Below are 13,403 nucleotides of genomic sequence, written 5' to 3'. Positions count from 1 at the left end.
TGCACGTAGCTAGTGTTAAAATACCATAGCTTTAGACAGAAAGCCACATTGTTTTCAAATGTATTCCTTTTAATTGCTCAATAATGGTTTTTATTTGTTTTGTGAATATTTGGTGCGATGCAGTTTGTACAAAAATGCATTCTCTGAAGCTTTTTAAATTTGGCAAACGCACGTTGGCATTTTTAGGAGGCAAACGCACGTAGTCTACCTAAAATGGCAAACGCACGTAGGCATCTCATACTAAGGAGTTACCGGTGGTATACAGAGAGTCGAATTACTATGCAACGAAACAGTGCTTGTTAAATGTTTATCTCCAACATTTAGAACAGCTGTAGTTATGTCACATTACAGGAACCACACGTTTGATACAAAGAGTCGGAGTACAGTAAAGTATGGGACTGTTTCGGTGAACAGAAATGCGTTACAGAAGGGCATCCTTGGTGTGCGCTGGGAGCGGGCCAGACACAACGATTCTAAGATGCTCGTAACAGACCACATAAGAAAACGTTTAATTTGAACATAATTTAACCATGTTTAATGAAGCTTTTATTTTACCATCCTTCATGTTATGTGATGATAATACTGTCATGATAATTGTTAATGACAAAAATTGTGATAATGATAACCATAAAATGATATTGTGATGATACAATGGCAATGTATTGCTCTACCCGGACCAATGTTTATATCACTGAAAATATTCTGTCAACTGTATGTAAAAGTGCTATTTTACAGATATAAAGACAAAATCATGATGGAAATGTTCTTCATTTATTCAATAACTGAACTGTATGCATGTACATGACCTTTTGTGCACTTGCCTTCTTGTGTAAAACTAATCTAAGATACGTACAGTTATTGCACACAACAGTTCCCGCTCGGGAACCGTCCCTCCTATTACTCCAGTGGAGCACTCCACAGTTCCTGCTGAGGAACAACCACTACACCCCCACTCCCATTTTTTTTTAAAAACTAGAAGTGTTACCTTGTATTCCACAGCAGTCGGTCCCAGAACCGCCTACTCCACGACTCCACTGTTGGGCCATCATGATAGTCACTGTAACACCATGATCCTCTCACCTCCCCTCACCCAGCTTGAGAAGAGGCAACTGTGGGGGAGCATACAGACGCTGGCCATTGGAGCAAGCTAGCTGTAATATTTCCTGCCACGACACCGCGCCACGGCATTGGCCATGATTCCCAGGTGAAGTGGGCTCCCTAACTTAGCTGCCTTCGCTTTGAAGAATGGAGAGTCGGTCTCTAGTAGCAGCCTACTCAGATCCAAGGCTCGTAGTGCCTCCTTAGCTGCTTCTGAGCAACTAGCTATCAGACTTGTGTAACCAAAGCACCCATTGGGGATCTCCGTCACCCACAAATCCACGGTTTCACGATTACCCGTAAAACAATGAAGATGATTACGTTGGCTTCGCTGCACCCGTCTCTTCAGCATATACAGCAGCTGCCACAGGTTGTCCTCCTGTTCCCTCGCCCGTGCATGCAACACCAGAACTTGATCCCCTCTCAATTTACATAGTGCCCTGTCAATAGCTCGATGTTGCGTATTCCATTTTTTCGGCGGCACAGTATAGTCCAACACTACTTCTCTGAGTGCGCGTACCCCAGGAAGAGCCAAACACTTTTCAAAATTGTTCCAATCGTCCTCCGACATACTATTGGTTGAATTAGGGTGTATCCATATGGCATTCCAGATCCCCCTATTCATAAGTGTAGTTATTAAATCTGCACTTGGATACGACTTCGGGACGCAAAATACAGCCACGCCCCCCTGCAGTTTAATGGCAAAGTCACTACCACAGGGCTGACACTCTAGTACGGTAGTAATGTCCATCACAGCAAGACGCGCCCTACTGGCCATACTATCCAAATGGAAGTGACCGTCCCACCCAAGGGGTTTCTCGAATTCAGTCAATCCCCTGAATTTCTGTCTTAGGGACGCAGTTCTCTCATAACCCAGGAGATCAAACAACACTAGTTGCGCTCTAGCAGGTAGTTGACTATTCGATCCCCAACTGGCAACGAGCTAGTAGTTGAATATTCGATCCCCAACTGGCAACTAGCAGGTAGTTGACTATTCTGGCAACTGGCAACTAGCTGGTAGTTGACTATTCGATCCACAACTGGCAACTAGCAGGTAGTTGAATATTCGAATCCCCAACTGGCAACTAGCAGGTAGTTGACTATTCGAATTTCCAACTGGCAACTAGCTGGTAGTTGACTATTCGATCCCCAACTGGCAACGAGCTGGTAGTTTAATATTCGAATTCCCAACCGGCAACTAGCAGGTAGTTGACTATTCGATCCCCAACTGGCAACTAGCAGGTAGTTGACTATTCTAATTCCCAACTGGCAACTAGCTGGTAGTTGACTATTCGATCCCCAACTGGTAACTAGCTGGTAGTTGAATATTTGAATCCCTAACTGGCAACTAGCTTGTAGTTGAATATTCGATTCCCCAACTTGCAACTAGTAGGTAGTTGAATATTCGAATCCTCAACTGACTCCAACTGGTAACTAGCTGGTATTTGAATATTTGATCCCCAACTGGCAACTAGCTGGTAGTTGAATATTCGAATCCTCAACTTGCAACTAGCTGGTAGTTGAATATACGAATCCTCAACTGGCAACTAGCTGGTGGTTGAATATTCGGATTCCTAACTGGCAACTAGCAGGTAGTTGAATTTTCGAATCCCCAACTAGCAACTAGCTAGTAACTAATAGTTTAATATTCGAATCCTCAACTGGCAACTAGCAGGTAGTTGAATATTTGATTCCCCAACTGGCAATTAGCAGGTAGTTGAATAATCGAATACCCAACTAGCAACTAGCTAGTAGCTAATTGTTGAATATTCGAATCCCCAATTGGCAACTACAGGTAGTTGAATATTTGATTCCCTAACTGGCAATTAGCAGGTAGTTAAATATTCGAATCTCCAACTAACAACTACCATTTAACTTTACCGTCACAGAATAGATTAGTTTTTTGTTCTATCCAAATGTTAAGGAATGTCCAATGCATTTAATATATGGTTTGAAATTTGGACACTGTTGTCTTCATACGCATATGCCACTTCAATGATTTTAATAATTTATTTCATGATTATTAAAGTAATAATATTCACGTCACATGCAATATACAAATCACGTCGTTTACGACTTTTCTTTTCCCCAAAAAACTCAGGTTAAAACAATACTCGTGTTTATTGCAGATTTAACAGAAAATGAACCGTCTTATAAAACGTGTGCAGACGATCGTGAAGTACCGGAAGACCGAAACCGGAAGTAATGTTAGCTGTGACATCGACGAGGGGACACCGTTACGATCAGATGAGGTAGGCAGATTTAAAGTTCATTTTTCTAAAATGTACCGGAACTTATTGTTTTTGTGCAGTATCTTCAAATGCATGCAGCCCCATTGACGAATGGTATGTCAATATATACACACGCCATGGCCGTAATGAAATTCAGGTGTGTTGCTTTCTTTCTTCTCGGATGAGTCCCGTTGTCCAAGACAGATCAAGAAGAGACCTATTGGATGAGTCCCGTTCCTCGACACAGATCGAACGCAGACCTTTTGGGTGAGTCCCGTTCCTCAACACAGATCGAACGCAGACCTTTTGGGTGAGTCCAGTTCCTCAACACAGATCGAGAAGAGACCCCACGGGTGAGTCCCGTACGTCAACACAGATCGAATGCAGACCTCTTAGATGAGTCCCGTACCTCAGCACAGATCGAATGCAGACCTCTTAGATGAGTCCCGTACCTCAGCACAGATCGAATGCAGACCTCTTGGGTGCAGACCTCTTGGAAGAGTCCCGTTTCTCAACACAGATCGAACCCAGACCTCTTGGATGAGTCCCGTTCCTCAACACAGATCAAATGCAAACCTCTTGGAAGAGTCCCGTACCTCAACACAGATCAAATGCAGACCTCTTGGATGAGTCCTGTTCCTCAACACAGATCGAACCCAGACCTCTTGGAAGAGTCCCGTACCTCAACACAGATCAAATGCAGACCTCTTGGAAGAGTTCCGTACCTCAACACAGATCAAATGCAGACCTCTAGGAAGAGTCCCGTACCTCAACACAGATCAAATGCAGACCTCTTGGAAGAGTTGTGTTCCTCGACACAGATCAAATGCAGACCTCTTGGAAGAGTCCCGTACCTCAACACAGATCAAATGCAGACCTCTAGGAAGAGTCCCGTACCTCAACACAGATCAAATGCAGACCTCTTGGATGAGTCCCCTTCCTCAACACAGATCAAATGCAGACCTCATGGAAGAGTCCCGTACCTCAACACAGATCAAATGCAGACTTCTTGGATGAGTCCTGTTCCTCGACACAGATCAAATGCAGACCTCTTGGACGAGTCTCGTTCCTCAACACAGATCGAACCCAGACCTCTTGGATGAGTCCTGTTCCTCAACACAGATCGAACCCAGACCTCTTGGATGAGTCCCCTTCCTCAACACAGATCTAGTGCAGACCTCTTGATGAAAGAGCTCTTTTTTCAGTAAAATGACATGTTCAATATGGGTGAAATACTTGAACGCGGGTTGCCGATTGATACTTGACCGTGCGACACCAGTGCAATCTCATCGTCACGGTTAGTGATCATTGTATCCGTTTTACTCGAATGTGGGCGTCGCTGCTATTGGCCGTTTTCGCCGAATAATTGTCCAAATGGCGCCCTTTTGTTTGTCATCTGTTGCACGGTGATCGATTGATGCGTGTGTTTAGTGTCCATTCCGATGATAATGGACAACTTGATAATGTCCCTGCAACCATAATTCTTTTTATGCTATCATTTTTCGCAATATGGAGACGCATATCCTGATTATTTTGATTGTTATCAATTGCGAAATAGTGACTTTAAAGTTTTTACGCATGACCGGAATAATATATTACGCCTGTCCAATGCAAATGAGTTATTTTCCGACATAAAAAACAACATAAATAACATAACAATACATAATAATGAATTTTTGACCTGGATATGAACGTATATAGATTTAAATAGGCTACACACGAGAAAAAAATATCTAAAAGAGCAATTTATTTTCATGCCTTCAATTACTCAAAGAATGATGGATTAGAGCACTGTTTACAATATAAATACCATCCACTAGTTTTCCTGCTGTACGGCCAGTCCACACGCACACGGTTCCCACTGTATACACTAATACCATCAACTAGTTTTCCCCGGCTGTACGGCCAGTCCACACGCACACGGTTCCCACTGTATACAATAATACCATCAACTAGTTTTCCCCGGCTGTATGGCCAGTCCACACGCACACGGTTCCCACTGTATACACTAATACCATCAACTAGTTTTCCCCGGCTGTACGGCCAGTCCACACGCACACGGTTCCCACTGTATACAATAATACCATCAACTAGTTTTCCCCGGCTGTACGGCCAGTCCACACGCACACGGTTCCCACTGTATACAATAATACCATCAACTAGTTTTCCCGGCTGTACGGCCAGTCCACACGCACACGGTTCCCACTGTATACACTAATACCATCAACTAGTTTTCCCCGGCTGTACGGCCAGTCCACACGCACACGGTTCCCACTGTATACAATAATACCATCAACTAGTTTTCCCCGGCTGTACGGCCAGTCCACACGCACACGGTTCCCACTGTATACAATAATACCATCAACTAGTAATTCCGGCTGTACGGCCAGTCCACACGCATACGGTTCCCACTGTATACAATAATACCATTAACTAGTTTTCCCCGGCTGTATGGCCAGTCCACACGCACACGGTTCCCACTGTATACACTAATACCATTAACTAGTTTTCCCCGGCTGTACGGCCAGTCCACACGCACACGGTTCCCACTGTATACAATAATACCATCAACTAGTTTTCCCCGGCTGTACGGCCAGTCCACACGCACACGGTTCCCACTGTATACACTAATACCATCAACTAGTTTTCCCGGCTGTACGGCCAGTCCACACGCACACGGTTCCCACTGTATACACTAATACCATCAACTAGTTTTCCCCGGCTGTACGGCCAGTCCACACGCACACGGTTCCCACTGTATACACTAATACCATTAACTAGTTTTCCCGGCTGTACGGCCAGTCCACACGCACACGGTTCCCACTGTATACACTAATACCATCAACTAGTTTTCCCCGGCTGTACGGCCAGTCCACACGCACGCGGTGCCCACTGTATACAATAATACCATCAACTAGTAATTCCGGCTGTACGGCCAGTCCACACGCATACGGTGCCCACTGTATACACTAATACCATTAACTAGTTTTCCCCGGCTGTACGGCCATTCCACACGCACACGGTTCCCACTGTATACAATAATACCATCAACTAGTAATTCCGGCTGTACGGCCAGTCCACACGCACACGGTTCCCACTGTATACAATAATACCATCAACTAGTTTTCCCCGGCTGTATGGCCAGTCCACACGCATACGGTTCCCACTGTATACACTAATACCATCAACTAGTTTTCCCCGGCTGTACGGCCAGTCCACACGCATACGGTTCCCACTGTATACAATAATACCATCAACTAGTTTTCCCCGGCTGTACGGCCAGTCCACACGCACACGGTTCCCACTGTATACAATAATACCATCAACTAGTTTTCCCCGGCTGTACGGCCAGTCCACACGCACACGGTTCCCACTGTATACAATAATACCATCAACTAGTTTTCCCCGGCTGTACGGCCAGTCCACACGCACACGGTTCCCACTGTATACAATAATACCATCAACTAGTTTTCCCCGGCTGTACGGCCAGTCCACACGCATACGGTTCCCACTGTATACAATAATACCATTAACTAGTTTTCCCCGGCTGTATGGCCAGTCCACACGCATACGGTTCCCACTGTATACACTAATACCATCAACTAGTTTTCCCCGGCTGTACGGCCAGTCCACACGCATACGGTTCCCACTGTATACAATAATACCATTAACTAGTTTTCCCCGGCTGTACGGCCAGTCCACACGCATACGGTTCCCACTGTATACACTAATACCATCAACTAGTTTTCCCCGGCTGTACGGCCAGTCCACACGCATACGGTTCCCACTGTATACAATAATACCATTAACTAGTTTTCCCCGGCTGTACGGCCAGTCCACACGCACACGGTTCCCACTGTATACAATAATACCATCAACTAGTAATTCCGGCTGTACGGCCAGTCCACACGCATACGGTTCCCACTGTATACACTAATACCATCAACTAGTTTTCCCCGGCTGTACGGCCAGTCCACACGCATACGGTTCCCACTGTATACAATAATACCATTAACTAGTTTTCCCCGGCTGTACGGCCAGTCCACACGCACACGGTTCCCACTGTATACAATAATACCATCAACTAGTTTTCCCCGGCTGTACGGCCAGTCCACACGCACACGGTTCCCACTGTATACACTAATACCATCAACTAGTTTTCCCCGGCTGTACGGCCAGTCCACACGCACACGGTTCCCACTGTATACAATAATACCATCAACTAGTTTTCCCCGGCTGTACGGCCAGTCCACACGCACACGGTTCCCACTGTATACAATAATACCTTCAACTAGTTTTCCCCGGCTGTACGGCCAGTCCACACGCACACGGTTCCCACTGTATACACTAATACCATCAACTAGTTTTCCCCGGCTGTACGGCCAGTCCACACGCACACGGTTCCCACTGTATACAATAATACCATCAACTAGTAATTCCGGCTGTACGGCCAGTCCACACGCACATTGTATATTGTTGCTCGTTCTTACAAAAATAAAAATAAGGATACTTAAAGCACACATTTTAAGTAGGAAGTAGCATTATGTACACTGTATATACCAACCAATACCTTATTTTAACTTGCTGAAAAGAACTCACAAGGATATGTCTGTGTTCAATAAATGTTTATAATTTAGCACTTTGAAACAAACAAAAAGAAAACATTAGCTCTTGAAATTTAAGGTTGATAATTAATATTCAAAATGCCCGGTGAAATCTTTTCTGGTTTTTGAATACCACATTTTGTCCATTGGGTATAAACCATTCCACTAAAAACAAAACTCTTTCTTCGTTTAGACATACGTATTAAATTCTTTTTTGAAGTTATAAAAGATCATTTGCACATTGAGCATTTACAAGAGGGACATGTCCGGGTGCTGATCCATCTTCTAAATCCTAGGTAGATTTGAGAGCAATTATTTCTTTCTGAAGAGAAACCCCTTTTTCCTTTCGCACGAATGTCAAAACCCTCGACTTACAATTCAAGTTTAGAGTTACCAGTTGTTCCTTTGTATAGCAAATGTTAGAGACACAGATAGATATATTTTCCCCAAAGAAATGCTCAATCAAATAATGCCACTCAGAAGTGTATAGTATTTTTTTTTAAAACGACTTAATTTATTTAATATAAACTTGTTATTTTCTCACTACATGCGTCAAAATGATATGACATGAAATGGCGCGTAATGGACGCCTCTTAAATTTTGGGATGTATTAGTTATATTTCAATATATGGTCCGAGCTGACGTAAAATGTTGTGGATTATAAAGTAACCTTTGAACTAACGGGTTAAATATGAGACTTTATATTCATGACCAAACAGAGAAAGGATAGAAATAGCAATGATAATATTTCGGACATTGTAAGTAAAACAATGTGACCAAACAGCCCGTTCGATGACTTAGATACAAACATTTCGGTTAGTGAGATTCTGGGAAACAGTTGTGATGTATTGTTTTCGGACACGAACGATTCTGTTTGTAGAGACAGCACCTGTTAAGTTTTCAACAACACTCCTGTGGCGATTTTGGGCATAGACAAGATGACGGAGGCGGTGGCGAACCCACCAACAAAGACTTTGAAAATATAAAAATCAATAGACGAAAAATTATCCATCCATTCATAATCCTACCCACTCTGTCCCACCCATCAATCCAGCCACCCACCCTGTCCCATTCATACAACCACCCATCCACCCATCCATCCTGATCAACTTGACAAAGGGTCAAATGTTTGCATTGTTAACGGCCAATCACATAACGGCTGTTCTTTGTTCTAGTTGTTATCATTTTTCACAGATGAAGGATTTTAGATTCCTTCAATTAATGTAATGACCATGTTCCGTTTCTATGTAATAGTATTGTACCTGATACTACATACATGCATACCGGACGTGTGTTTCTGGTCATGTGACCGGTGCAGGAAAAACTCATCTTACACCCCCCATCTAAGATGAGTCACGCGCAACAACGCGCCAGTTCTTATTTCTTTTATTGTATGGTTTATGAAAAGGTTATTATGCAATTTCTATTAAGCGGAATCAAAAATATAAGTATACAATACTTTTATTTAAAATTGAAAATAAATAATCGTAAAAGCGCAATTTTTAAAGGAACTATTAAACGTCGATAGTGATTTAAAATTACTGCGCTTTATGACGTCAGTACACAACGACGCACGCGCTTTTTGGTGAAATGTACAAAAGTGCATTTTCTACGTCAAATTTTTCACAAACTCATAAATTTAGGTATGCAAGAAACAATATCAATCATATTTTCCGGTCCGACCCTCGGGCACGCTGCGTGACTGGTAACTCGGCAAGCCTCGTTACCGGCTTACGCGCGTGCCCTCGGGTCGGATTTTTCTATCCGTACCGGAAACACATGATAAATACTTCTAAACTACTCAGAAATTTTTTGGAATGTCTCCTAAAGGGAGCAGTTTCGGTCCGGGATTATTGCTTATTTACCTGCTTTCTATAATATTGTCAATTGTGCAGATTGCACTCTGTTAATAGTGAGCTATTAATGTTTAAAAACGCAATACGTAGTGTAGCCGACCCATTGTTTTCTAAATAATGTTTTTATACAGGTGATGTATATTTTGAAACTATACAATGTTTGACCATGATTGCTGCACGAAACCGGTATTAGAAGCACTTAGAAACTTCAACATTGATAAATCAGATGCATCAGATCGAGTTTATGTGATGGGAAAACTTATTACAAGAATAGTGTCCGTAGAAAGTAGAATATTGATTATAAAAAAGAAAAATGGCGATATTGAAAACTTAAGGCAGAGCAAACCTATAGAGTTTTGGAAAAAATTTAAGTCTTAATCCTCTAACAGATCACACAAAATACGACTACCGAATATCGTGAATATTTTGAAACACCAGCAAGGAATTACACAATTTGGCGGTACTAATTACGATACATAATAATTTAATAATAATGACTTTGATGAACCAAAAGGTTTTTTTTTCCAGAACTGGATGAACCTATCTGCACACGAAACTCTTAATGCTTTAATGTCATTAAAACGATGTAATGTCTACGGCAGTGATACTATGTAAAATGAATATTTTATCGAAGCTGTAGCTATATTATTTTCGCCTTTATGTGATTGGTTTAACAATATATTGAATTCGGGTCATTATCCCGAACAATGGATAGAAGGTATTATTACCCCTATATACCCCCCCCCCCCTCGTATAATAAGGTTCAGAATCTCATGTTAATAATTACAGGAGAAATACTTTTATTATCAAAAATATTAATCATTAATAAATAAGCCTGTTGAAAAGTTTTGTGAAGAACATGATATTATTTTTGATGCGTAATTCGGATTTTGAAAGAGGCGCTTTAAAACTGATTTCTGCAAAGAATAAGAGATTGTACATACCGTTTACGTCCATTTTCAATTCATTGGCATTACAGCGGAAACGCGTTGGAACAATTTTATCCTATAGCAAAATGTTGTGGCTCCAATGATTTCAATGTATTCGTGGTCTGGTTTTAAAACATGTAATATTAACTGTTCATTCTCGTACACCGAGTGATGATGCTATGCGTACCACAGTTAGATTTGTCATTATCAAACCTCGGATGGATGAGAACTAGTAGTCAGAAGCATTTGATGGTCTCCATCGATATACGAGATGCAGTCAAAAAGTTCCCGGACTGCCTTTGTTCTTCTGTCAGTTTTTGGATTAGAAAAAACAAAATTGCACTAAAGCAAAAACTATATTCTGCTAGACTGTACATATATTACTTTTTAACCACACATTAAACAATGTGCGTGAAGTTAGCACCGTAGCACCGCAACACCGCAGCACCGCGGTGCTATCACCGTAACCACGGTGCTAGCACCGAATCACCGGAATTTTACCAAAGTATATTAATAAATGTTATTTAAGTATAGAATAGGAGCTGCTCTTGGTCATGGCAAAGGTCACTGACCTGCGAACCTAGGTCATGGCATCGGTCAATTAACTGCGATTTTAGGTAGGTTCTGGGTTTTTGATATGTTGAGGCTAACATCATAAGAATTTTCCATCAAAGTTTAGCGGTGAAACCTTAAAAATGAGAAAGGGGACCACTGACACACCTATACTACAGTGTAGTCTAGGCCATATCCTAGGTCATGGCATAGGTCAATTGGCTGCGATTTTAGGCAGGCTTTGGGTTTTTGATACCTCTAAGTTAATACCCTAGGCCTTTTTCATGATAATTTCAATTATGTTTAGCGGTGATACCTTAAAAATGAGAAAGGGGACCAGTGACACCTATACCACAGTGTAGCCTAGGCCTTAACCTATGTCATGGCATAGGTCAATGGGCTGCGATTTTAGGAAGACTTTGGGTTTTTGATACTTTTAGGTTAATACCCTAGGCATTTTTTATTATAATTTCAATTATGTGTAGCGGAGATACCTTATAAATGAGAAAGTGGACCAGTGACACATATACCACAATGTAGCCTAGGCCTCAACCTAGGTCATGGCATAGGTCAATTGGCAGCGATTTTAGGCAGGCTCAGGGTTTTTGGTACATTTGGGCTTAAACAATAATAATATTACATCAATTTTTCAATATTTGTTGCGGTGATACCTTAAAAATGAGAAAGGGGACCAGTGACACCTATGCCACAGTGTAGCCTAGGCCTTAACCTAGGTCATGGCATAGGTCAATTGGCTGCGATTTTAGGCAGGCTTTGGGTTTTTGATACTTTTAGGTTAATACCCTAGGCATTGTTTTTCAACATTTCTATTATGTGTAGCGGCGATACCTTAAAAATGAGAAAGGGGACATCTGACACCTATACCACAGTGTAGTCTAGGCCTTATCCTAGATCATAGCATTGGTCAATTGGCTGCGATTTTAGGCAGACTTTGGGGTTTTGATACTTTTAGGTTAATACCCTAGGCATTTTCCATGATAATTTCAATTATGTGTAGCGTGATACCCTAAAAATGAGAAAGGGGACCAGTGACACCCATACATCAGTGTAGCCTAGGCCTCAACCTAGGTCATGGCATAGGTCAATGGGCTGCGATTTTAGGCATGCTCAGGGTTTTTAATACTTTTAGGTAAATACCCTAGGCATTTTCTATCAAAAAATTCAATTATGTGTAGCGGTGAAACCTTAAAAATGAGAAAGGGGACCAGTGACACCTATACCACAGTGTAGCCCAGGCCTTATCCTAGGTCATGGCATTGGTCAATGGGCTGCGATTTTAAGCAGGCTAAGGGTTTTTGGTACATTTAGGCTTAAACAATAATACTTTTCATTAAAATTTGAATTATGTGTAGCGATGATATCTTAAAATCTAGAAAGGGGACCAGTGACACCTATACCACAGTGTAGCCTAGGCCTTAACCTAGGTCATGGCATAGGTCAATGGGCTGCGATTTTAGGCAGGCTCAGGGTTTTTAATACTTTTAGGTTAATACCCTAGGCATTTTCCATCAAAAAAATCAATTATGTGTAGCGGTGATCCCTTAAAAATGAGAAAGGGGACCAGTGACACCCATACATCAGTGTAGCCTAGGCCTCAACCTAGGTCATGACATAGGTCAATTGGCGGCGATTTTAGGCATGCTCAGGGTTTTTAATACTTTTAGGTTAATACCCTGGGCATTTTCCATCAAAAAATTAATAGGGTATTAACCTAAAAGTATAAAAAAAACCAAAGTCTGCCTAAAATCGCAGCCAATTGACCTATGCCATGACCTAGGATAAGGCCTAGGCTACACTGTAGTATAGGTGTCAGTGGTCCCCTTTCTCATTTTTAACGTATTATCACCGCTAAACATTATTGAAACTTTGATGGAAAATTCCTATGATGTTAGCCTCAACATATCAAAAACACAGAACCTGCCTAAAATCGCAGCCAATTGACCGATTCCATGACCTAGGTTCGCAGGTCAGTGACCTATGCCATGACCAAAAGCAGCTCTTATTTTATACTTAAATAACATTTATTAATATACTTTGGTAAAATTCCGGTGATTCGGTGCTAGCACCGTGGGTACGGTGATAGCACCGCGGTGCTGCGGTGTTGCGGTGCTA

General features: G+C 42.0%; 1 protein-coding gene across 1 annotated transcript; it reads right to left on the bottom strand.

Moving 5' to 3' along the window:
- Positions 1-1,147: 1,147 nt before the first annotated feature.
- On the bottom strand, positions 1,148-1,876 carry LOC128204735 (putative deoxyribonuclease TATDN2). Its single transcript, XM_052906139.1, has one exon. The coding sequence runs from the start codon at positions 1,874-1,876 to the stop codon at positions 1,148-1,150; it is 729 nt and encodes a 242-aa protein (XP_052762099.1).
- Positions 1,877-13,403: the final 11,527 nt, after the last annotated feature.

This window comes from Mya arenaria, chromosome 10 (genome assembly GCF_026914265.1).
Source record: "Mya arenaria isolate MELC-2E11 chromosome 10, ASM2691426v1".
NCBI lineage: Eukaryota > Metazoa > Mollusca > Bivalvia > Myida > Myidae > Mya > Mya arenaria.
This window is presented reverse-complemented; position numbering and strand designations above follow the sequence as displayed.

Bases quoted from the DNA above. Each gene is read 5' to 3' on its own strand.
- LOC128204735 (XM_052906139.1), bottom strand. From the start codon at position 1,876: ATGGCCAGTAGGGCGCGTCTTGCTGTGATGGACATTACTACCGTACTA.